Below are 26246 nucleotides of genomic sequence, written 5' to 3' on the forward strand. Positions count from 1 at the left end.
GAAGCCCTCATCCTGTGAAATGGATTTTTAAAAAATACTGCCCATTTTAATTGTAAACCAGAGTTTTGTTATTTCTCACTCCATTGCAACACTGAGAAAAAGTGTATGGTAGCAGAATTTTTAACACTTTAGATTCCAATCGTGCAAGTCCATGGTTCCGCCAGCAATGTGATGGTGTTGTCAATTAACTAATATGTTCTTCCGCATGTTAATAAAAGGTGAACAGTAAGGCATCACCAACATTGGGCATGCATAGTGGCAAAAGCCCCAATGCCATACATAGTCCAGAGATGATTAAATACAAAATAAAATCCAATAAAACTATATTTATAGAACATAGAAAATAAATATACAAAAATAAATATACAAGTAAAAACTTTATTGGAATATAACACAGTCAAGCTCCTAGTACAAATCTTATGAAAGCACAGGGCAATTTTCCTCGATGTTTCAGAATTTAACCAACTCCATCGTGCATTTCAGTGAATTTTAAGCAGAATGCTCTATGCTGTGCAGGTTTCTTCTATCTCAAGAAGTAATGATATTGCCTACATAATGCTGAATTTTCCTAGACATCTGGAACAAGGTTGTATTGGGGTGGTAGAATGCCAAGAATCTTGGAAGCAAGTAGATTTTGCTTATTGCCATTTAAGTAATACTCACAGGTCAGTTTTTTTAATACATGGTTAAAAGTCACAATTATTTTTATGATTTAAAAAAATTATGTTCTTATAAATACATATACAGGTAAATACATTTTTGAATCACGTTATATAAACATCCGTACAAAATTAATGACAAATGTGGCAGCCTACAAATAATATCTTTATTACAGCTTGTAATTTTAAAATTGCCTTCACAGCGAAGCAACTCAGGTATACTCACCTTATCCTTGCCCTCTCCTATACCAGGCAAGGTTCAATAACTAAAACCCACTGTAAAATGTTTGATATCTTTTCTTAAGGGAATGTCTCCATCATTTTTATTATCAGTGGAGTGAATCAGAAAAATAAACGTTGGTCTCTGGTTTTCAGTGGTGTTTTCTCCAGTAATCATGTTCTGAAAACAAAGGTTTTAATACTTGTTAAAACTTCAATGGCTTTTAGCAAGAACCTTCTTTAATACGTCTTCCAGATAATGTACAGGAATTGCCGCTTTGGATTTTTAATCGGGGGTGAGGGGATAGGAAGACTTGCAAAATGGATGTTAATTTATGATCATTCGCACACTAATAAAATAATTAGAAATAGAAAATTATAAAATCAAATTCCAGTATGATGGTTTAAATTAAAAATACATTTTCTACATTCCCATTGGACCATCAAAAGGTACAGATGAACTCACTGATGCAATTATAATTCCAGATGTAGTTGAATGTTGCACACCCCAAAAACAAAGTGATCACACCTCCGACGACTCCTCTTCTTGCGCTGATGTATTTATTGTAATACTTGCGATAACCTGCAGGAAACAAGTTCAAAATAATTCGCTCCAGTTTTACTGACAAATTTGTTTTTATTGTTTTTTTTCTCCCATTTCTTATCTTTTCCCCTGCCCCATGATGAATTTGCCAGCTATGGAGACAGATTGTTACCAGCTATGGAGTTTCAATCATCAATCAACTGCCAGCCTCTGCGCAGTGGTAGCACTTCTGCCATTTTCCCCTGAGTCAGAAGGTTGTAAGTTCAAGTTCCAATCCACAGATTGAGGGAGTGCAGCACTGTTTGAAGTGCTGTCTTTCCAATGAGACAAATGGTCCAGATCTTCCTGTCAGCAGCAAAGTTGTGGCTTACGTCGCTCACTGCATGTTCCACTGTGATTTTTGGTCGGCTGCAGTGGGAACTTCCTGGTCCAGCTGCAGGGTGGAACCATCGTCGAGGTGGGCCGGGGGGCGTAATGGTGAAGCGTAGTTGCAGCCAAGCCACCCCCCACTTTGTCTTCATGAACTGAAGGCGCGCCCCTTGAGGCCTGCCTTCAGTTCAGTATTTTCAATGTAATTTTACATGTATCCATCATTCCATCTCCTCCCACCCTTTCCTAGTGCCACTCACTCCCCTCCTGTCAGCATTCGCCACTATTGGCATGGAAAGATCCGAGCCATTAATCAGGGTCTTTCAAATCAATGTAAACATTCCCACGGTACGATCTGAAAGGTGGGGGAGCTCCCTTCTGATGTCCTGCTCAACATTTATCCCCCCCCATTGACATTACTAAAAGAGATTATCTGGTCATTACCTCACTACTGCTTGTGGGAGCATTCCACACTCAAATCTGCTGCTGTTTCCTACATGTGACTATACTTCAAAAAGTACATCGCTGTCTGTTAAGCATTCTGGAACACCCTGAGGTCACGAAAGACACTCAATAAAGTATTCATAAGATTTGTTTTCATGGGGCTGAGTATTCCAACAAGATTTTCTGAAGTTAGGGCAGATAAAAATCAAAGCTGAGATTCTGTAACATGTTTAATCCACAGAGCTTAGTTTAATATTTCCATTTCCACCCTTTTATAAGACTACAGCTTTTATACTGCATGACCATTTCAGCAACAAGAGGGAAAAAATGGCTCCATTAGAACAAAAAATGCAGAACCACTGATACTTAGGCCACTTCTGTTCCAGCCACAATTCAGCCAGGTTTCATAGAATACAAGACACTGCCTCAAAGGGATAAGGATAGACACGACAAGGAGTGGGTGATGCAAATCATATAGATGCATTTAAGGAGAATCTAGACAAATGTATGAGAGAGAAGAGAATAGAGAGTTATAATGATAGATTTAGATGAGGAAAGATGGGAGGAGGCTCAAGTGGGGCATACATAGCAGTATGGACTGGTTGGGCTGAATGGATTACATAGGATATATGTCACAGAAATAGGCCAATGTAGACATAATTTTCCACTACAAACTCATACTTCCACGTTAGCAGACACATATAATATCATTAACAAAGGGAACACTACAACAAATTTCAAAGTTCACTGGAAAAATGATTTGCAACAATTAATCTTTGATTTGTGATATTTGCAGTTAGAAATGGGTGCCATTTTTTGTTGATTTAAGTGTATTTGTCACAGCGTTCAAAAACTGCAAACATTACTACTTCAAAGATGCAAGGTATTGTATATACTTGAGTAATAGTTGATCTCGTAAAAGTTGACCCCCTGGGTTTTGGCCAAAAAAATCCTTAATTTTTCATATACCTTGTGTATAAGTTGGCCCTAGTTTTTGAGGGGTAGTAGAAAGATGTATTTTAAAATGTTTTTTGATGTACAACACCACCTAAGTTGTGTAAACACAAGTTGCTACCAGTAATAATAATTTCCTGATGTTATAGTTATACTACCAATACTACAAGATTACCTATGCTTTAATCACCATATTCTCTGGTACCACACTCCATATAAGGATACCCAAGATAAGAAATACCATCAGTTATGAATCCAGTCAGAGGCAGGACTCAAGAAAAACAACAACAGATGCTACAACGGTGTTGCCAGGTCAGAAACTGTGTTTCCGCCAATCCTGCCCTCTAAAGCAGCCAATGCTATGATAAATAACCAGTTACTACCAATCATTTTAATTTTCCACTATTATGGTCGCATCTACTAATTCTTTTGGATTATGATGACGATGATCCATGTGATGCTGCAATTCAGGAACCAGATTTGGACGAGTTATTTGGTGCTGAAGACGAGGAGGAGGGTGATTATTATGGATTTTAATACACGTTCAATGCCAAGTGGTATTTTTTTGGTACTAAGATAAAAACTGAATAAAATTGTGTACATTTGTATATGGATTTTTGGCTGGATAAATTTATTGTACACAAATTAATGCATGTCTCCGTGAAGGTTATTATTTTATAAATAAAAATTCAATAACTTTTTTCCACATCATCCTCTGCTATCACAACTCACATTACATCTTATTAAACTGTTTGAAAGGAGAAGAAAAATGTTGCCATTTGGCTACTTTTTGAGGGCGGGGTTGACAGGGGCAGTCTCCAACCTGGCAACTCTGTGATCAGCTGACATACTGCCACAAACAGGCAGGTAGTGAGGTGATGGGAGAGGATGGCACAACAATTAACATAAATTAAAGTGTGAGATAAATCTTTGTTTGTAGATTTCAAGTGGAATATGGCAATTGTGTGTGGTTTTATCCTCGTTGTAGCCAAGAAGAAATCTAGGCTACGGCTACTGCTGCTTAGCCTACTGTAAGCATGGTGTGATTGGTAAATATGTTTTATGTTTTAAGATAATAATTGTCCCTCCAACATGCATGGATTTCAACCTCTCGAAAATATTACTCATGTATCAGTTGGCCCCCTACTTTTTGCCTGAAGATTTGGTCTAAAAAATTCGACTTTTATATGAGTATATACAATTTTTAAAAATTTATTCTTTCATGGGATGTGGGTGTCGCTGGCAAGGCCAGCACTAGTTGCCCATCCCTAATTGCCCTTGACCTGAGTGGCTTTCAAGGCAATTTCAGAGGATAGTTGGGAGTCAGTCACATTGCTGTGAATCTGAGTCACATGTAGGCCAGACTAGGCAAGGATGGCAGATTTTCTTCCCTAAAGGACATTAGCGAACCAGATGGATTTTTACAACAATTGGTGATAGTTTCATGGTCACCATTACTGAGACTAGTTTTATATTCCAGATTTTATAAACTGAATTTAAATTTCACCAGCTGCATGGTGGGATTTGAAACCTGTGTCCCCAGAGCATTAGCCTGGGCCTCTGGATTACTAGCCCAGCGACATTACCACCTTGCCACCATCTCCATGTATCTCAAACATTACGTCCATAATTCTTGAAAGGTGCAATGGCAACTCCGAAGTGCATATTAGCATTACATGAAACAGGTTTTAAGTTCTATATAAATTGTACAAATTAAGTAAGATGTATAAAAGTGATTACCCAATACAAAAACTGATCCAATACAGCTTTGCATTTCCAGACTTCCTGACTAACCCTGTAAAGAAGTTTGGAAAGTTGACCTCTGTGGATTTTAGGAAGCAGCAGGAAGTATTTCCTTGATAGAGAAAAAAAAGAATAGCATGTGCTTGCAGCCAGTGGACCAGAATAAACCAATCCAACATGGTTCAGTTACTTACACAATAAGCACTTGTGTATTGCATTGGTTGGATTGGTTGTCAGGTCGGAGGGATTACATCTTTCTTATAAATATTTGTCCACCTGAGCATCCACAGTAAGGAAACACAGACACCGGTCAGTAAAACAGATGACAAAGAGATAAATTACAAGATACCGTGACAAAATATAAAATTAGATTATTTTGGAATTTAAATATTTGAAAATTGCATTTTTCCCCCCAAAGCAAATATGATTTTAAATGTGCGATTAGGTTACGTTACAGCAGGTAAATCATCAGCAAATACACAAACATGGCAGAACCGTAGTGAAACATTCTAAACATACAGCTGAATGTACCTTTTGTATTTTCACACCGGGAGGTGGATAGCCTTATGAGTGTTTCCAACTGTTTTGTTTGCTCAGGAAGCATTCTTAGTCCAATGCTCTGGTACCCTGGATAAAGTTCAGGAAACCAATCCATTCCTATCTCAGTTTTTGTGGAAAGGCTTGGGTGAAGTTCTTTAATCCTTCCATCCAAACACACTGTTTTACTGGAGCTTGTTGATAAAAACATGTCTTTATTCCAAGCATTTTCTTTCTGTAACAAATGCAAATTTTCAGACTGGACAGCACCATTTGTGTTCCAATCACTTGATTCTATTTTCTTCACAGCCACATAACCAGTACGTAGATTTCCTTCATGTTTATTTAAGCCCTTCGCATGCACAGAATCCATAATTTCGCTGCAAACGTGATTGTTAGTGGATGAGTTACGATGACTAGTCTCTAAATTGTCAGCTCTATAATCATCTTCCTTCACACTTGTGTTCACTTTCAAAATAAAATCCTGCTTTGCACTGGTGGTTGTTCTACACAAATTCTCTTTAATGTGATGCCACACACTAGTTTTGATGTTGGTTAGTGGACTTTGTTCAGATGTTAGTTTATTTGAGACCATTCCTTCTGTGACTTCATTCTGGTCAGTTTGACATCTTGTGTCAACCGGAGGAACCATATTCTCTTGGCTTATGAAGTGAAGTGAATGTGTTTTGCCAGCGCCAGATGACTGAGGCACGGTAACATCGGCCTGCAGATCCAACACAGCTGTCTCCTTCTCAAATTCTGGTCGAATCTGAATATCTTCTAAATTAAGAATTGACTTGACTTTTGGAAAAAATATATTTTTTGATATCAAGTCAGCACATCGTTTTTCATTCAGTGGGAGCCTCGATGAACTGTCCACACTATTTTTTTGTTCTTTCTTTATAAAATTATTACGTGCAATCTTTTGAGTACTCTTCACTTTTGCCCTGGTAGTGCTTTTTAACTTCAGATCTACATCATCTTGGTCTTGTTCTAAGGAATGTTCACTTGACTTTGTTTTTATGCCCATTTCTTTTTTTACCTCTTTAGCTTGTCCCTTCGTTGTCCAATTAACAGACTGTTGACTTTTTTTCCTGCTTTGCTCTCTTTTGTCCATCAAATCTCCTTGACTAGAATGTGGTTCATTAAAACCCTTACTCCAAACAGTTTGATCAGAAGTCCATGATTCATTTCCCACACCTATTGAATTATTCTGCTTTTTTGTTGATGCTGTTTGTTTTTCCTGTGTTGAAGTCTTTGCTGAGTTTGCTTTAACTTTCATCTTCTTGCTAGGTGATGCTGGAGATCCAACTGATTTGCAATTTAATTCTAGCTGTGGAACTGCAATAGGTGTCTCTGCCTCTTTGGAATTGGATTTACCATTCACATTTCTGGCCTTCTTACAGTGAGGAAGATGTGCTTTTAGCCGCTTAAAAGCTTTACCACAAAATGGACACACTTGCATTGCGGGTGAAGTATTTTCCATGATTAGACTGGCAAGAAAGACAGAATAGTCTTAAATCGAAAGTGTGATGATTGTTCTGGAATGATTAGTTGAAGCTGCTGACATTTTTGATATTTGTAACAATACCATGTTTAAAGACGAGAGTTTCCTCAAATCAGTGGTAGAGGTTTCGATATTCTTGCTACGAAAGCTGAATCTGTCTTTTTCCTCGGAGTTTTCATTAATATACTTCAAGTTTAACAAATGACCTGTTCGTCTAATATTTCTTCATCACAATATGACTGTTTTAGGATCAGTTCCTCCCCTGAAGATTAAATGTTTCCATTAAAACAGAAAGGTATATCAAGTTTAAGATAATGACTTAATGGATATGTCATGACAACTAGGTTACAGTTCAAAGCCACACATCATTCTTATCCACACTGTTGCACTTTCATTTTATATACCATGACTCAGATCTCTTGCACAAACAGGAAAATTCCAGAATCTGGTGGTGTTCTAAGAGGTTTTCAAGCAAGAATCATGTCCTTCACCGATCTATGAAATCACTCTTTTAACAACTTATATTTATATAACGCCTTTAGCATGAGAAAACTGCCCAAGGCACTTCACAGAGGCATCATAAAACCAAATATGGCACCAGGCCACATAGGGAGAAATTAGGGCATAGAGTCAAACGCTTGGTCAAAAAGGCCAAGCAAGTTAAATTCAGGGCTGCTCAAGAGGCCAGGATCAGAGGAGTACAAATATTTTGGAATGTTGTGGGGTTGGAGGAGATTACAGAGATAGGGAGCGGCAAGGCCATGGAAGGATTTGAAAATAAGCCCGAGAACTTTAAAATCAAGGTGTTGTTTAACCAGGAGCCTGTGTGAGCCAGTGAGCAGAGGGACGATGGGTTAACAGGATTTGGTGCAAGTTCTGGATGGCCTCAAGTTTATGGATGGTGTAATGAGAGAGTCCGGCCAGGTGTCTGTAAGAATAGTCAAGTCCAGAAGTAACAGAGGCATCAGTGAGGGCTTCAGCAGTAGAGCTGAGGCTCAGGCAGAGAAGCGCAATGTTACAGAAGTGGAAATAGGTGGTCTTACCAACGGCAGAGATCTGCGGTTGAAAGCTCTTCTCAAGGTGAAATATGACACTGAGGTTGCAAACAGCCTGGCTCAGCCTCAGACCGATGCCAGGGAGAGGGATGGAATTGTTGGCGAGGGAGCGGTATTGGCGGTGGGGACCAAAGCTTCAGTCATCCCAATATTTAAATGGAGGAAATTTCTGCTCATCCAATACTGGATGTTGGAGAAGCTGCTTGACAATGTACAGACACAGGAGGAAGTCGAGAGGGGCAGTGGTGAGGTCAGGCTGGGTGTTGTCAGCATAATGTGGAAACTGATGTTGTGTTTCTGGATGATGGCACCAACGTGCAGCATGTTGAACAGTTCCATGTGGTTCTTCTTTTCCCTATTTGCAGGCACAATATTGGCTAGTGCAGACCATGAATTCAAATTTGCCAAAGGCCAGGGCTTGTTATTTTGTACAAGACTTTGCAATTTAGAAGCCATCTTTCTTGGAATACTCTTTGATTTTACCATTCAAATGCCACAATGGGCGGAGTAACGCTTTACCCAAGACAGGATAAAAAAGATATTGAAAGCAATACCTTCAGTATTGTCAGCCATGCCTCAGTTGGTTGCAATATTCACTCTGATTTTTTTGCGTTGTGCACAGCCTGTTCACTTGAATTGTTTGCATAGTCATGCTAGTACGGTATCTTAAAAGGGACAACTTGTGACCGGCCTGTATGGTACCTTCCAGGTTGCCGCACAGCCGTGCACATGCAGCTGACAGGTACCATTGGTTAGTAGCAGTCGGGTTTCTGAGTCTGAAGGCTATGGGTTCAAGTCTCACTTCAGAGACTTGAGCACAAGAATCTAGGCTGACACTCCAGTGCCATACTGAGGGAGTACTGTACTGTCAGAGGTGCTGTCTTTCAGATAACCGATGCTTATCTGCTCTCAACAGGGCACAAAAGATCCCATGGTACTATTTTAAAGAAGAGCAGAGAAGTTATTCCGTGTCCTAGCCAATATTTATTCCTCAATCAACATCACAAACATAGGTTATCTAGTCATTATCACATTGCTATTTGTGGGAAATTGCTGTGCACAAATTAGATGCCACATTTCCTACGTTACAACAGTGACTCCATTTCACAAGTAGTCAATTGGTTGTAAAGCACTTTGGGATGTCCTGAGGTGGGGAACAATGCTATATACAGGTAAACGTAAGATTTTCTTTTTTCAAGCCATATTAAAATAGGAAGCAAAGAATGAGGAACAATTCAACATGATTGCAAAGCATTTGTATCTTTTGTGCAGTCGAGTCAGGTCGATGTTTGCTGTTCCATGTGGATTATTGGTTGATTATTAAAGGAACAAGAATATATTTGAGCATGATTTTCGGTAGAGCAAAGAATTCAAGGGGAGTGAGGGACACATAGGAATTAGTAAATCAATAGTAGCAAGGAAATGGGATGTAATTTGATTTACACAAAGGTTAATAGATTTGTGAAGTAGGTTCATGGAAGATTTTGCGGAAGGCAATTTAAATGATTTCTATCAAAATGGAATAATTTTGTGGCGTTATATTCTTACCATCCTGGGCAAAAATGGCAACTACCTAGCAGCTTGAGGTCTCGTAATCAGCTGGTTTTAGCTCTTAACCAATTTTAGGCTTCTCAAATGATTTAAGATCCTTTTCTATTCTTCAGCCAAGACTGTCAGCATTAGTGAGCTCAAATCCTAGTCAATCACTGTATCAGCCAGTGTGGAAGAACTTGGAGAATAACCAAACTAGCAAAGAAGTTAAGTAATTTTTGAATCAAAGGCTGAGGTGATTAAAGAACTTGGATAAAGCTCACAACCTGGCCAATTATCCCTGGTTGGTGGAGAGAACATATTTGATAGGACTTTTCTTATTTATCTTTCTCGTCATTCTACCCTCAACCCTATTCCCACTAAACTGCTGACCACTTAATCTCTCCTCCTGGTCCCCATACTAGCTGATATTGTTAATGGTTCTCCCTCTTTGCATGTGGTCCCTTTCGCCTTTAAATCTGCTGTTACCACCCCTTCCTCAAAAAACCGACCCTCGACGTCACCATCCTTGCAAACTGATACCCCATCTCCAACCTCCCTTCCTCTCCAGAGTCCTAGGTCATATTTGCCTCTCAAATCTATGCTCATATTTCCCAGAATTCCACGTTTGAATCCCCGCAATCAGATTTTCGCCCCTGCCACAGTGCCTAAATAGCTCTTATCAAAGTCACAAACAACATCCTACGTGAGTGTGACAAAGGTAAACTATCCCTCTTCATCCCTTCTTGACCTGTCCACAACCTTTTGGCATGGTTGACTACACCATCCTCCTCCAACTCTCCCCACTGGCATCCAGCTGGGTGAGACTGTTCTCATTTGGCTCTATTGCTATCTATATAATTGAAGCCAGATTATCTCTTACAATGGCTTCTGTTCCTTCTCCTGCACTGTTACCTCTGGAGTCCCCCCCAAGGATTGATCCTTGACCCCCCTCTTATCTACGTGTTGTCCATTATCCGAAGGCACAGAGTTAACTTTCACATGTGCACTGATGACACCCAGCTCTACCTTACCACTAACTCTCTTGACTCCTGCACTGTTGCTAAACTATCAGGCTGCTTACCGACATCCAGTACTGGATGAGCAGAAATTTCCTCCAATTAAATATTGGGAAGACTAAAGTCATTATTTTCAGTCCCTGCTCCAAATGCCCATTCCCTAGCTACTGACTCCATCCCTCACCCGTCACAACAGTTTGAGACCAAATCATTCTGTTTACAACCTTGGTATCATACTTGACCCCAAGATGAGCTTCCGACCACATATTTCTCCCATCAAGACCGCCTATTCCACCACCGTAACATCACCCGACTTCACCCCATTTCCGCTCATCTCCTGATGGCACCCTCATTCCTGCCTTCATTACCTCTAGACCCGACTATTCCGATGCATTCCTTGCTGTTCTCACATATTTGACCCTCTGTAAACTTGAGGTCATCCAAAACTCTGCTGTTTGTGTCTTAACTCGCACAAAGTCCCATTCACTTATCCCCCCTGTGCTCGCTGACCCACACTGGCATTCATACAAGCAATGTCTTGATTTTAAAATTTTCATCCTTGTTTTCAAATCCCCCATGGCCTCACTCCTCCCTATCTCTGGAATCTCCTGTAGCCCCAAAACCCTCTGAGATATATGTGCTCATTCTGGTCTCCTGACCATTCCTTATTTTAATTGTTCCGCCATTGGTGATCATGCCTTCAGCTGCCAAGCCCTAATTTCTGGAATTCCCTCCCCAAACCTCTCCCTCTTACTTTTCTACATTCCTTAAAACTTACACCTTTGACCAAGCCTTTGGTCATCTGACCTAATATCTCTTTATGTGGCTCGGTGTCATATTTTGTTTAATACCACCCCAGTAAAGCATCTTAGGACTTTTATTCTATTAAAGGTGCTGCTGTAGTCCAGAGAGTGAGATCCCAAATTTCCTAATACTTTGGCTCAGCCACTTTCTTCGGTCAATAATCCTAACATGTCTCTGTAAAGGACATGTTGTAAATATGGGCGGGGAATGAAAGAATCCAAATACATGGTACCTGGAACACATGCATTTAGGCCATGCTGCATCAACCTTCATTTAAAAAATAAATTTTGTGGAGGGGTTTGGCGAACTACTCAGTTAAATAGACATAATTCTCAGAATCAATGAATTGTTACAGCGCACAAAGACACCATTCTGCCAGTCATGCCTGTGCCAGCTTTCTGCCGGACAACTCAGCGAGTCCCCTCCACTGCCTTTTCTACGTCATCTTGCAATTTTTTTCTCTTCAGATAATTATCCGATTCCCTTCTGAAAGCCATGATTGAATCTCCCTCCACCACTCTCGGTCAGTGCATTCCAGATCCTAACCACTCGCTGTGTTATAAAGGTTTTCCTCATGTGGCCCCTGCTAATTTTGGCTATTCACCTTAAATCGGTATCCACTGGTTCTCAGCCTTTCCACCAGGAACGGTTTCTCCCTATCTAACTCTGTCCAGGCCCCTCATGGTTTTGAAAACCTCTATCAAATCTCCTCTCAACCTTCTCTTTTATGAAAATAAGTCCCAGGGCTTCTCCAATCTACCCACATAACTGAAGCCCTGCAGCCATCCTCGTAAATCTTTTCTGCACCCTAATACCTTCACATCCTCCCTTAAATTGCGATTCCGTTGATGGTGTTTCTCTTATTGCATCTCCAGCCTGGCTCCCAACCACTGACCTCACATCTTAAACTAAAACGTATAAAAACTGTCACACTTTAAATCCTTTCAATTGCTATTCCATTGTCATTTCTGACTTTCGCACCGCTCTTTAATCGCCTTTTTAAAACCTGAATACCTTTATTGTCCCTGCTTCATTTTGTTTTGAAATCAACGAAAGCTGAACTGCGAGTTTGTTTTAAAACAATGAAGCCATTTGTCTTCGACACTTGTCACCCATTAGTCAGCGGGAGAAGCGGAACCTTCGCAAAACACCGGGGGGGGGGGGGGGGGGAACTAATCCAGTCGGGAAGCTTCCGGTCCCGAGGCCAAACATCCGGTCCGCACGTTTTCGGCTCCCCCCCGATGGGGCGGGGGGCGCATGCGCAGAGGGATGTAAACAGGAAAGTCGGAGATTGAGAGGAGGGAGGGAGAGATCCAGAGTTGAAGACAGAGTTACAGCCAGCGGAATCCTCTCCCCGCGAAGTGAAGGCCGCCCTCGTTCTTTTTCGGTTTTATTTTTGATTGAGGAGTTGGCGGGCGGGCGGGCGGGGGGGGGGGTAGGGTGGGCCCCCGTGCTGACTGCGCAGCCGCATGATATGGACGGCGTACACGTCACTATTAACGCGTCACCGTGCGTGGCCCCGCCCCCTTCGCCTGGCCCCGCCCCCTGGCTGAGGGTGGCTCAGACACAGCGAGCAGCAGCCGGGGGTAGATGTTATCAGACGGCAGGTGAGCGCCAGCTTGGCTCCTTCACCGCCCTCCCCCCACCGCCCCCCAACTCCAAACCCAACCTTCACCACTTTCCCCTTTAACTCGTCCCGCCGCGTTCCCTCCTCCCGCTCCGTCGAGTCCCTGAGGGAAGAGGGTCGGGTCATAATGGGCGGCGGCCGGCTTGGAAAGGCCGAGGTACAATCCGGGGCCCGTTGTACCCGGAGGCAGGGGAGAGGGGCCCTCGCCCCTGCTCGGATTCCGGGGCTGTGAGCCGGAGGGGAGGCCGGCCTGCGGCTGGAGCCTGTTCTTCCCCCCGCCCCCCTCCCATTCCGCAGCGAACGGCCTTGGGGAGGCCGATGTACCGAGGCCCAGTGGCGCAGGCAGCAGCTTCTGTGTAAATAAATGTCTGCAGGAAACCTTCTGCTGATCAATCTCATGTCACATTTACCCCCTGTCCACCACCCCCCCCCCCCCCTTACTCTCGCCTCCAATGGAGATTTGTCAAAGGGACGTTTCCCCCTTTCCAGCCCTTGGAGGTATTGTCTTGAGTTCCTTTCTCCTCCTCCCCCAATATGGTGGCAGCTCATTGTGAGTTTGGGTTTTGACCAGTCTGCACGGTACAAACGATGTGTTCCTGCCTCTGTGGTCTTGGGTGGGTTGTCTCCAAGCCCGACGCTTGAATAAATTGATAAGTTGTGTAGTTTTAAACGACCAGGGTCACCTTTGGTGTCCAGCGATTTCCTAATGGATTTTGCATCATCATTACTTTCACTTTATTATTGTTCTTGGATTCAGTGGATGGACACAGCATGTTTGCAGGCAATCAATAAAACCCTTCCTACTAAATTATCAACTGGGCAAATTAAGGGTGACTAAGATTTTCCCCCCCCCACAGGATGAAAATGCACTTTATCTTGATATGTCATGTCACGTTTCAGCAAATTGTTTAGACATACCTCATGCTCCCCAAATCAAGGCTCACTCAGTTTATTTTCCAAAGAAGATATTTTGGAGGTGCAGTATAGTGGGCTTGAGTTTCCTTCGGAGAGTTAACTAGCTAGCTTCTTTTTTTTTTGGGTATTCTCACTGAGCAAAGGCTAGGTAATGTCAAGCTTTGGTCAACCTCTTCCTCATGGGCACGCATTGGACGAAAGGGCATATTTGATACTCCCAACAATTATATGTTTGATCATCAGGAGTAATGAATAAGTGACTCGACCCCATTGATGGGTACAGTTTCAACATCCCCAAAATTTTATTCATGTTCTGTGTTGCAAAATGGATCATTCGTTTTGTGGTGCTCTGACATTCAATTGCGCAGAACAAATCTTGGAAATCCCTCTAATTTTTACCCTCCAATCTTTGCTCGACCGACGTGGTTAAGAGGATGGTGCCAGCCTTTTTCCCCAGGATGCAGATTTAAATCCAGCACAGAATGGTCAGATGAACATGTAAGAACAATGCAAGCATGAGCAGAATTAACCTGCCTGTTCATTGGTTTCAAGTCCAAAGAAGATTTTTTTAATTGAGCAGCAGTTATATGGTCTTAACAGCAGAATTTGAGTCAGGTTTAGTTATGAGTGTTCTGAGGTGAGAATTTGTGCGTCTGACATTTGGTATCTCATTTCTTAGTGCATAACAACAGGATTGAATGTCCTGTACAGTTGAGATTCATGAATAGCACTTTGTGTCCGATGGTCTCAGCTTCAAAACTCAACCTGGGCTTGGTTCTCCAAACTTAAGCATCCTGCATTCAGGTTTATCATTGTATTCAAGTTTATCATTGTATTCAAGTTTATCATTGAAAGAAATCTTGTTGTGATAGTTAAAACCTTTTGCTTTTGCCAGCATCAGGCTTAATTGCACCACATTTAACACATGGCAGAGAACTTTCTACAATGCACTACACATTTTAAGTACGGAAAAACCCTTTCTGCACCCTTGTCATATTTCTGCTTTCCATCACCTTTTCAAGGAATAGTGCTGTGGACTTGTATCAATCAAGAGCTAAATTTAGGTTTCATAATTTATCTATAAAATTGCCATATTTTATTCCAAGATCCTTAGCTGCATTCAAAGCTGTGTTCCAGGGATAAAAGTATAATGATGTAGGTATGAATTATTCAGTCAAGTTACCAAAAACATCATTTTTTTTTTTTGTTTCAGTTGTACCTGTTCATAATTCCTAGTAATCTTCCATTTTTTTTAGGATAATGGGTGAAAAGAGTCTGCTAAAAATATGAAATATCCTCAATATTTATGACAGTGTATTTTGCTGTATTTATACTATATAGAATACAGAATTTCTTCTTTAATTCCCTCATTTGTATGGGGAACTGCTGAACCAAACTGCTTAATAGAGGTTTTAGGATTGTAAAATGCCAGTTGGATAATCAGTTATGGGATTGGTGCTACAGCTATCTGCGCATAAATTCTGTAATATATCTTGACTGTAATTTGGAAGATGTAAATGAATGGCTAATCTGGATCATGTGTAGCCATATACTCAGAGTAAAATACCTAGATGGTCAAAGCTCCTCAAAATGAAAAAATAACTTTTTTAGGGGACTGATCAGTTTTAAACATTTGTGCTAAATGACCAGTGAGGGGATGTAATTAACCTTTGACAGATACAAAACTCAATTCAGGCAGTTTTTGCTTCATCAGACAGGAAGGAGTGGAGCTAAAGAAGCTCCAACTATTGCAATAGTTGGCTGAAGGGTCAATGATGTTGGACATTTTCACAGTGAGAAATGATTATATGAATAATACAAACATTTGGTGATGAGTTCTGAGGTACAATTGTGTCCTATAATTAGACTGACATGATGACTTGTAAGTAATATCATTTATGAAGCATGGAGAGTTCCTCAAGACTCCTCACTGTCATTTATTTGGCTCGTCTCTTTTTAAAATTCATTTGATTTCAGATTTCCACTACCCATTGTTGAAGAAATGCTTTCTGTCATCACTCCTGAATGGGCTAGCTCTTAATTGTATGTTATACTGGCTATTTTATAACCAGTAACAATCCTATTCATGAGCACAAGGTAAAATCATTTTGCCACACTACAATAAGATGAAGATGTATGGAACTATAAAAATTAAACATAGTTAACAATCAGATTGCAAGAGCATGGTTAAAATGGTTTTTTTTTTAATAGTTTGACAACAATGGTAGAGCTTGTGGCAATTCATCAATTTTACTTGGAAGAAAGCTAGTGGTTTCACCAGTATACCACCCAACACTGAAGACTTCTAGTGATAACTCATATCCATAAGGACTGTTGTAATTTGTAGGGCAAAGACATTGAAGCTGTATGTGGGGGAGAAAAATTGCAGAACTGCCAGATGATAGTGATTTCAGGGTCCTGCATTTTGTTCGCATGAATTCATCATTTCCATAATATAAATTAGTCTCACAACTTCCAGATTTTGGCAGCATTTTAAGTTTTTGACACATGTCTCAATTGCTTTGAAGTTTGTGTTTGTGCAGAAAAATTAGAGCTCATTGCTTCAGAAAAAAAATAATTTGGAAGCACTAAGTAATATCAGACAACGTAACCAAACATTTTTGCAGCCGATTCATGCCATTCTTCAAGCTTTACCAACATTTTGAGGAGGAGGCAAAGATTGAAATGTTAAATAATAAAACTTGGGGCCAAACTGCAATTGGAAAAGCAGGAGAAAACAAAGTCATTCCAAGTATCCTTGCTAGCCAGGTTCAGCACTAGAATTTGGGTACAGTATGTACTTTCCAAGTAAATGATGCAGAATGTTCATTTGTTTCATCTAAGGAAATGCTCCTAAAACTACAATCAATCATGGTTGAAGCATTCTAGAGACTTGAGTTAAAGAAACAACTTGCATTTATGTTTTACCTATCACGACGTTGCAAAATGCTCCCTAGACAATGATATACCTTCGAAATGTAGTCACTGTTGCAACATAGGAAAATTGGCAACCAATCTGCACACAGCAAGTTCTCACTAACAGCAGCGGGAATAACGACAAGATATTCTGTTTCAGGTGTTATTTGAAGGATAAAGATCGGCCAGGAACCAGGGACAACTCATCTACTTTTTTTCAAATAATGCAATGGAGTCTTTTATGTCCACCCGAGAGGGCAGAACAGGCCTGAGTTTCGTCCAAAAGGTGGCAGGCAGTTTGACAGCGCAGCACTCCCTCAACCAGAGTGTTGGCAGGACATTATCATCCATAACAAGCAAAAACAACTAGAGATTGTTCAACAGAGCCAGCTGTTTCCTTTTTTTTTACTCTTTCCTGGGATGTAGACGTTACTGGCAGGGCCAACATTTGTTGCCCAGCCCTAATTGCCCTTGAAAGGTGACGGTGAGCTGCATTCTTGAACCGCCGCAGTCCACTTGGTGCAGGTACACCTACAGTGCTGTTAGGGAGTTTCGGGATTTTGATCCTGTGAAAGTGCAGTAATGGTGATACCAAGTCAGGATGGCGTGTTTCAGCTCCATCCATTGAATGCAGCCCAAATAGGACATTTTTCACCAAAATGGACACTAAGGGAATCAAGGACTATGAGGATCAGGTGGGCAAAATGGAGTTGAGGTGGAAGATCCTATTGAAAGGCAGAGCACACTCATGGGGCGGTCTAGCCTCCTCTTATTTCTTATGTTCTTCACCCCATTCAACAACTCTCCTTCCTGCAGTCACAGCTAAAACCCAGTGATGGGAGCTGGGTCTGGTTGACTGTGGGGTAGAGGGAGAGGGGTTGGAATCTAGATTTGGCAGAGTTCCAAATTCCTACTACTCTTTGTTTTTCACAGACAATGCAGTGGGTACTGGGTAATGCCAACTGACCCATTCCTGGGAACAAGATGGAGGCTAACTGACCTCAGAATGATGCCAGGGGCTGAGGGGGTCATAACCCAACCATCCTCTGTGACTTAAAAACCATTGCTGAGCACCATTTGGTATTGGGCTGGACAGCCTGGTGTTACTCTACAAAATGATCAGCTTTGTATGACACCAGCTCTGTGGGCATCTTCTTTCATAATTAACTTCCATGCTGAGCCTGAATAACTTGCTATTCTAAATCTTTAAAATTGCTGAATTATAGTTTTATAATTGTGTACCATCCATTCAAGGACCATCTTTTGAGAATCTCATGAAGCCAGTAGTTAAGCTGAAGGAATTGTGCACCTTAATTGGTATTTGTTGATATAACTTAAGGCCTTCTCTCTCTCTTCCACCACCCACCCCCACTCCATTTCAGGAAGCGAAGACGGAACTGTAACAATGAAGAAAACCATTCTGTCCCACCGCCGAAACGCCTCAGCAACAGTACTTTGTTGCAGGATCTACCAAGAGACACCTGGGACTGCGAGGTTAGAAACAAGTTGCAAAACTGTAGTATTAAGTAGCGTCCTTCAGTCAGTTTGCCAAAGCTAACTGTCCATGAATAGACACTTGGTTGAGGGAATGGTTTACTCTCGCTCCAGAAATAAAACCCAGCATATGTTACTATCTTTAAGAAAATGAAGGAGGAAGCCAGAAATATATATAATAAGACATACAACCCCATAATATTAGAATGGGATTTGGAATTTAACCATGTACAGTGAGCTGCTTTGGTAAACTTAAAAGTCAACTTCTGTCTTTTTTCTTTAACAACTTTTTTAGAAAGTACATATGGAGATGCTTTTACTAATTAACCTTTTCTCAAGCATGCTGTTCTGCACAATATGCAGTGAGTTTTGTATGGCCTTTAAAGGATATTGGTGAAAGTGTTAATTATGAAGATTCAACTCTGAGAACTGTATCAGAATCTGGATAAGAGAGTGGTTGAGGATCAGCAGTTCTTAATATTTGGGTGTCTTCATTTCAATTAGTTTGCACATTTCTCAGTGGGTACAAGTCCATTATCACAACTGACTGAACATTAGAACAGTGAACCTTGCAGCAAGTTCTAGGTGGTGCTGTTGTCATCTTCTAAATACAGTTTGAAAAGACTTTGTCTTAACCATGGAATTTGTATGTAAAATATGATGGCCTGGAGAGGTTTTTGTTCCTTTCTCTCCTCTTCATCCAGGAAACAAATAATAATTTTGATAATTCAGTGCACATTTTTGTTAACTGTCCTCATCTGTAATATTTTTACCTCGTCTCCTTCTGTACCTAAAATCAAACACGGGATAGATTTTGGACTTGGGTAAATTGGATCAACTGAGCTTAGTACATAAAAGAAAGTTAGGGTGGGAAAGATTGTACACCATTCCTGGAGCCCATCCCATACAATGTTAGGACCCCTGTTCTTCCTGATATTTATTAATGACCTAAACCTTGGTGTACAGGGCACAATTTCAAAATTTGCAGACGACACAAAACTTGGAAGTATTGTGAACAGTGAGGAGGATAGTGTTAAACTTTGAAAGGACATAGACAGGTTGGTGGAATGAGTGGAGAAGTGGCAGATTAAATTTAATGCAAACAGGTGTGAAATGATTCATTTTGGTGGAAGAACATGGAGAGGCAATACAAAATAAAGGATACAACTCTAAAGGAGGTGCAGGAGTAGAGGATTCGGGGCATTTATGTGCAGAAATCATTGAAGGTGGCAGGGCAAGTTGAAAAAGAGGGTAATAAAGTATGTGGGACGTTGGGCTTTATAAAAGCAGCAAAGTTATTTTAAACATGTATAAAACACTGGTTTGGCCTCAACTAGAGTATTGCATCCAGTTCTGGGCACCACACTTTAGGAAGAATCTAAAGGCATTAGAGAGAATGCAGAAAAGATTCACAAGAATGAGTTCCTCATCCCTGGAACCAGTTATGTAGATAGATTGGAGAAGCTGAGACTGTTCTTCTTGGAGAAGAGAAGGTTGAGAGTAGATTTGAAAGAGGCATTCAAAATCATGAGGGATATAGACAGAATAAATAGGGAGAAGCTGTTCTCATTGGTGGAAAGATCGAGAACCAGAAGGCACTTTTAAAGTCATTGGCCAAAGAAGCAATAACGTCATGAGGAAAACCTTTTTATGCAGCGAGTAGTTTGGATTTGGAATGCACTGCCTGAGAGTGTGGTGGAGGCAGATTCAAACATGGCTTTCAAAAGGATTATTACCTGAAAAGGAAAAATTTGGGATGGGCTACGATAAAAAGGCAGGGGAGTGGGACGAGGTGAGTTGCTCCTGCAGAGAGCCAGCACGGGCATGGCAGGCCAAATGGCCTCCTGTGCTGTAAGTGTTCTATGTCAATTCTGCTTCGCAACTTGGTGAATTTGGGATTTAGATTTGCCAACAAGGGAGCTGTTTTTTTCCAATCCTATAGGAGTGGGAAGTTCAGAAAGTGAAACAAATAGCATAGGAATCATCAGTGAGCCAGCAATGCAGAGTGGATGGTGGAGCAGGGTAGGCAGCATTAGCGAGTGCATCGTAGAGGGGGGAGGTGGGGAAATGTCTCCATATGACTGCCACATGCAGAAAGTCACCCTTTTCCAGTGCTCTAGTCTCTCTGGCTATGGACTGCAGTGAACAAGAAGTGGTTTCCCTCCAGCCTGCCAAATTTAGCAGATGTCAGCTTCGGAGCCAGGTTCCTGATGACTCCACCACTGCCTGCCCCACTTTTGTTGTCTCTACTTTCTCTACTAATTGCTTGTTCCAATGTAATTTTTGTAATTATGATGCCAATAAGCTTGATATTCTTCAAGTGTAATGTTACCTATCTGATTGTGTTTCTTGACTAAAGTATTTAGTTTCTTAGTGTTGAAGGTTACCGTTTGGGCTCTGTCTAGTTCTGAATTTACACGGTGCATTGATGAATTGGTTCTGGGGAAACATGTGAAACTATGCTGCTGCCATTGACTAATCTTGCATCTCCACAAAGGAATGTCTTGTTTCTCTTTGCTTGAGAATGGTATTGGTAGCCAGCTGGAGGTAAGGAGGTTTCTGGAAATTCACGTTAGGCATATGATGTACAGGATGCTAGTATATGAGGAAATGTGCACACTTAACTTGTGTTTAAAGGTTTCAACTGTATGAACAATGTATGTTAGAGTAACATTCTAGAGTTTCTCTCACCAGCTAAACTTTTTTTTTTCTGCAGTCCTCAAGCAGTGACAGCAGCAGTATAGTCAGCAGTCCTGACAGACCGAATGGACAGTTTCCAGCTGAAGCCAATCTAAGCCGGACCAAGCCAGGCAACAGCTCGACTATGCTTCAATTTTCTGATTCCAGTGAACAGTCTGCACAAGGCCCGTACTTCCAAATCAATCAGATCCTGAGAGAGGCACACTTCTATAGCTTACATCAGCGTGGACACCAAACGTGACCAGAATGTGGGACTGTGTGCCTTCAATGAAGGACAGGGACTGTAAATGTAATCTTTTGGAGTGGATGTTTGTACTTAGATGATTTAAATTGCACAATCTTTTCCCTTTTTTGCTCCATTTGGTTAAAAATTTAACATCTTTTCACTCTTTAAATACCCTTGGAGAAATGTAATATCAAAATTGTGGGGACTATAATAGCACAACTGTAGCCTTGATTGCTTCATTTACCCTGTCTGGCACAATTCTAACTTACTAAATTTGTTCACTGTGGAATGAATCTGTAAGTGAGCAAAGTCCTCCAGTGATGTTGCAACAGGGCTTGTTGAAGAAACAGGGAGAAGGTGATTATCTTTCAAATGCAGTAGGGTCAACTTGGTCTAAGAAGCTTTTTTGCATTCCCACTGCATTTTAAGAAATTATATGAATCTGGATTATGACCAATGTGAAGGTCTTTTAAAAATGATCTGCTGTATTAAGCCTCCAGCAGTTTCCCTGGCATTTTACAACCAGCTTTTCCTTGAGACTCTCTAATGCTGTAGCTGCAAAATTTCACTTATTGTGAAATTGCAATCGTCGTTGGGTGGATGAAGCAGATACAGTAGTGGAACTTGTGCACTTACTGGAGTAAAATCTAATGTTTCTGCAGATCTAGACTGAGATCAGACTTTCCTATGGGGCTGGTATAAAGATTTGATCCAAGAACCTGTTTAACCAAAAAAAACAAAGTTCTGTTAATCTAGGCTTATATAGTTCTTTGTACAGTTCTGGGATTGCATTTGATACAGATCATTTTAACCTGTACTAGACCTGAACACACCGTTAAACGCAAAAGTAGCTTAAAAATTGTTTAAATTGTGGCTCTCGTTATAAGCAGTTTCCAGACGTCTGTATTTTGCTGCTTTTACATGCAAATGTAATTGTAAGTGTGAGACAGACAGCTATTGTGAGCTTTCTTGATGGCTGAATGAGCGCATAGTGAATAGCTGAGTCACACAGGCCATGAAGGTCTGACCCCTGGTCTGCGTTGTTAATTGTTCTCAGTTGGGACAACAGTATAGGTTCTACTGACAGAGAACCCATGCTGGAAATGTGCATGCGGCAGTAGGCTCAGGCAAAGTACAGCATGAGGTTCAGCTGCAGTGACCCCTGTGGTCAAATAGGCTGCTGACAGCTAGGTGACATACCAGAGGATGCCTTTGGAACTGTATCCTTGCTCAGAGCCACACCTTTAGGAGAGTGCAAGGGGTAGTTGCAAAAAGAAAGAAAAAGATTAAAATAACTGTCTTCTATTTTTAGTTATTTCTATGTTAAGATTGGGTAAAAGTGTAACACAGGTATGATACAGTTAATGACATTCCTTATTACTCGAGAAAACCTCAGGGTACACATGCCTGACTCTTGATTTGGAATGGGGCTGGGAATTTGTTCGTTGTCAGGGATTTTTTTTAAAAATTTGTTCTAGAGTCTGAGATTTTATTTTATTTGTAAGCCTAAAGTTACCAAGCTTAACCTTCAGAAATGAGTACAAAAATTATTGTAACCATTTACGTTCAATAAAATTAATGAGATCATTTGAAATGCAATCAAGAATACAGTGATGTGGAAGCCCACCGTACATGAACAAAATCTTTCATAAAATCTTCAGCACTAAGTAGCCATGAAATCAGGTATTGATGCCCAAGACACTTTGTGTGCTTTTCTTTTCCAGCCTACAACTCTATCTTTTTATATACTGTTTGCACTGAAGCACAGGTTCAGTTTGGAGCATTTTATCCAGAATTTTATAGTATAAGATCCTGGACAGCTTGCTCTTAGGTTTTCCATTCTTGGCTGATTGTGGAAGCAGCTTGACTGCTAAAATGTGTCTGTTACTTATGACCAGTGATTTACTGATAAATAAAATCCGTCAGTTTGAACCTTTTTATGGTTTGTGAGTTTTACAGTCCAATTACACTTTTATTTTTCAAAAAATCACTGATCAATTAAACGTGGAACAATTAACTTTACACTTGAGCTGTACTTTATCTCCAAACTAGTACATGTTGATGGATAACCGAGGAGTTGGTCTTCTGGAATACAGGTAAAATGCTGTATTGATACCAATTGTTTTTAGTTTGTGGAAGGTGGCAGAACCCGAGTTTCACAGTTGTCTTTTTGAACATCTAGGACAGTATTACAACAAACAACTTGAAGATCCACAATTGCAACTGATGCGTTTTCAAGGAATATTCTTGGAAATGCTGTAACACATTGCAACACAGAGTGGTCTGGTATGGTTTCGTACGTGCAATTCCTTACAGTGACCTTTTAATTATATCATTGGGTAGTTGCCAAGTGGAGGCCATGCACATCAGAGACGGCAAGAAAATAAATTTCATGGAAAATAGTTCTATTAAAAATAGAGATGTTTCCTTTGCTGTATTTAAAATGGTTTTAGTCTTGCTTCAACTGCATTTCTTTTTCTTTGCTGTAAAGCAGTAAAGTGGGGGAAAATAGTACTTAATTCCAGCTCAATTAACATTACATAGGCAGGTCATCATTGGAGCTCAGTAGAGCAGTGTCTATGGAGGGTCACTTGAAGAGGGAGCAGGCTACATGATGAATACTGTGCATTTGGACCTTAAATGTGGAATTTAGAATTGTTCACAACAGTTCCTGGTGGATAGGAAAGCACATGTGGCATTTTAGCCTGGTTTGTTTATATCAGCCACTTTGATTCTTGAATCTCAATCAATTTTGAGCCAGTGAGGATAGTTTGGGGAATTTTTTTTTTTGTTTGCCCTCAACCAACACACCTTAAGTGGGTTTGCAGTTTAGAGTTCAAATTTAGTGTTCTGAATTAAAAATATGTCTGACATTTAAGCTATAGCAAAGATCATGGCTGTTCAAGATCTCATATTGTTAAAGCCAAAAATGCATCTGTTTCTTATAGAAGATTCAAGTTTCTTTTTCAGAGAAATCCATTTCTTGCTTTCAACAATTTTGAAATAAAATTTATTTTACCTAAATTTCTGATGACTCAGTCTTTGATTTCAGAGTTATTGAAAGCACTGTCAATTTTATGATGCTGCACCAATTCAACATGTTTAGCCTCGAGATGCCTTGGTTCTGTGCTTTGTAGAAATATAATTCAGCCTACTAATAGTGGTTATGATGCACTTGCATTATGTTTAAAGGTTATGAAGTAAGTAATTGTTAGGTAAGACACTTGAGGCAAGAGAGATTAAATGTGATTTCTTAATATCAAACTTTGATATGTGACAAGTTAGATCTGATGTCACAAAAGAAAACAACTAACTGCTCGGTTCCTCATATGGACTAAACTGGCACAAAACCAAATTGGGGGCTCTCACAGGAGGAAGGGGAAGGAAAGTCAAATTGATGAAAGATAGGTGGTGATTTGTGCACTGAATTACAGGACTAATGGGTACAAAAATTATATAAATACTTGTGTGGACATGTTTGAAAATGAACTTGTGTTTTAGAGATTTTAGTGCATTCTCACCTCTAGATATAGGTTCCAATGTAGTCCAGCCTAAGATTACTTTCTTTGGTTGCAACAAAGCAGCTTGATTTATATTAATGCAGTTTTCATAGTTATTGGGTAGACTGACACTAAGTTGCATATGGATAATGGAGACAGATGGTTGGAAAACAAATGTTGCAGGTGCAGTAACTTGGGCTTAAGGAACATTTTTGATGTGGACAGAGATGTGTCCATGCTACATTTGATTCTAACTGACTCCAGAAGAGTCAGAAAATGTTCCATCTTTCACTCTGAGCTGCACATGGAGCTCATGGATTTCACAGTTGCTGCTCGCCTCAACATTACAGAGATTATCTGGTCATTATTACATTGCTGTTTGTGAGAGTTGCTGTGTGCAAATTGGCTGCCATATTTCCTACATTACAACAATGACTACATTTCAAAAAGCACTCCATTCACTATAACGTGCTTTCAGATGTCCAGCAGTCATGAAAGGCGCTCATCAACACAACTCCACTGCTTCCCTGGTGTAATTGTCACCTCATCCACGGCTGCTGGCTTGAGGACACATGACACACAACTGAACTGGGTCTAATTCACCTCCAGTAATACTGCCTTTCCCTCTGACTTCCTCCACCATAAACTACTCCCTCAATGACTTTAGCCCACTTCCTCTATCGATGCCTCCAAAGTATGAAAAACTCACTGATTCTTCATCTAAGATTAAGGCTATTTGCTTGTCCAAGTCAGCCGCCTCCTCACCCCATCCCACTTCTTCCATAAGCTCCAACCCTGACAAAATGCTGTACCTTCACTTCCAGGTCTCCCATGAAACACACCTCACAACCCAGTGTCTCTGACTATTCAACTGTCTTGTCTGCCCAATATGTGGTGACATCTTTGTTCACATATATGTATCACTTAAAAACTGTCATCAACCCCTCCTTGGAGGCCAACATTGATTCCTCCATTCACTTCTAACAGCTTCCAATCCCACTTCATATTCATTACCAAAAACACCTGTTTATATCTGAAACATCATCTGCCTCCATTCCTACTTCATTGAAACTCATCAAAGCCACCTTCTGGCTTAACCTTTTCAACATTTTTCTCACCCTCCATTCAGTCCCACCCTACAGAAACTCTTAATTAATCAGAAACATCAATGGCCTCATCTTAGTCCTTACTAAGTCCTGTTTCTCCATCATTCCCATCTCCACTCACTCACTGATTTGAAAATAATCTCCTTCAGAAACCCAGTCACCAAACCCCAATGTCTACAACCAAAGTTCGTAGCCTTGGATCTTCTGGCTTAAAGCTATTGTGCATTGTTCCTTCCCTCCAACCCATTGAATTTATAGGCGTCTTTACCATTGTAAAATGTTTCAAGGCACTCCATGAGTGTAATCAGAAAAATTGAGCGCGCCAAATAAGGCAATATTAGAGTAGGTGAACCAAAGCTTGGTCAAAAAGATATGCTT

At 40.6% G+C, this 26246-nt stretch overlaps 1 protein-coding gene and 1 long non-coding RNA gene across 6 annotated transcripts; one reads left to right on the plus strand and one right to left on the minus strand.

Annotated features, from left to right (window-relative positions):
- Positions 1-364: 364 nt before the first annotated feature.
- Positions 365-12561, minus strand: LOC144699779 (uncharacterized). Of its 4 annotated transcripts, XM_078571010.1 has the most exons (5): positions 12399-12561; positions 8586-8934; positions 5464-7238; positions 1345-1461; positions 365-1059 (listed from the first exon to the last, which is right to left on the minus strand). In XM_078571010.1, the coding sequence occupies exons 3-5, from the start codon at positions 6953-6955 to the stop codon at positions 1031-1033; spliced, it is 1638 nt and encodes a 545-aa protein (XP_078427136.1). In that variant the 5' UTR covers positions 6956-7238; positions 8586-8934; positions 12399-12561; the 3' UTR covers positions 365-1030. The 4 variants fall into 4 exon arrangements, with proteins under 4 accessions (XP_078427136.1, XP_078427134.1, XP_078427137.1 ...); XM_078571008.1 differs by lacking the exon at positions 8586-8934; XM_078571011.1 differs by lacking the exon at positions 8586-8934 and having other exon boundaries at positions 12316-12561.
- A 254-nt stretch (positions 12562-12815) lies between these two features.
- LOC144699780 (uncharacterized) lies at positions 12816-21079 on the plus strand. 2 transcript variants are annotated; one of them, XR_013580613.1, is made up of 4 exons: positions 12816-12991; positions 17003-17326; positions 18225-18336; positions 21053-21066. It is a non-coding gene; the product is annotated as an uncharacterized LOC144699780 (long non-coding RNA). The 2 variants fall into 2 exon arrangements; XR_013580614.1 differs by lacking the exons at positions 12816-12991; positions 17003-17326 and adding an exon at positions 13005-13168 and having other exon boundaries at positions 21053-21079.
- Positions 21080-26246: the final 5167 nt, after the last annotated feature.

Source organism: Cetorhinus maximus, chromosome 24 (genome assembly GCF_964194155.1).
Source record: "Cetorhinus maximus chromosome 24, sCetMax3.hap1.1, whole genome shotgun sequence".
Lineage (NCBI taxonomy): Eukaryota > Metazoa > Chordata > Chondrichthyes > Lamniformes > Cetorhinidae > Cetorhinus > Cetorhinus maximus.

Bases quoted from the DNA above. Each gene is read 5' to 3' on its own strand.
- LOC144699779 (XM_078571008.1), bottom strand. From the start codon at position 6,955: ATGGAAAATACTTCACCCGCAATGCAAGTGTGTCCATTTTGTGGTAAA. The intron at 1,462-5,463 runs GTACATTCAGCT...TGTTTCCTGCAG, and splicing joins CCGGTGTGAAAATACAAAAG to GTTATCGCAAGTATTACAAT. The intron at 1,060-1,344 runs GTGAGTTCATCT...CTTTGTTTTCAG, and splicing joins CTGGAATTATAATTGCATCA to AACATGATTACTGGAGAAAA.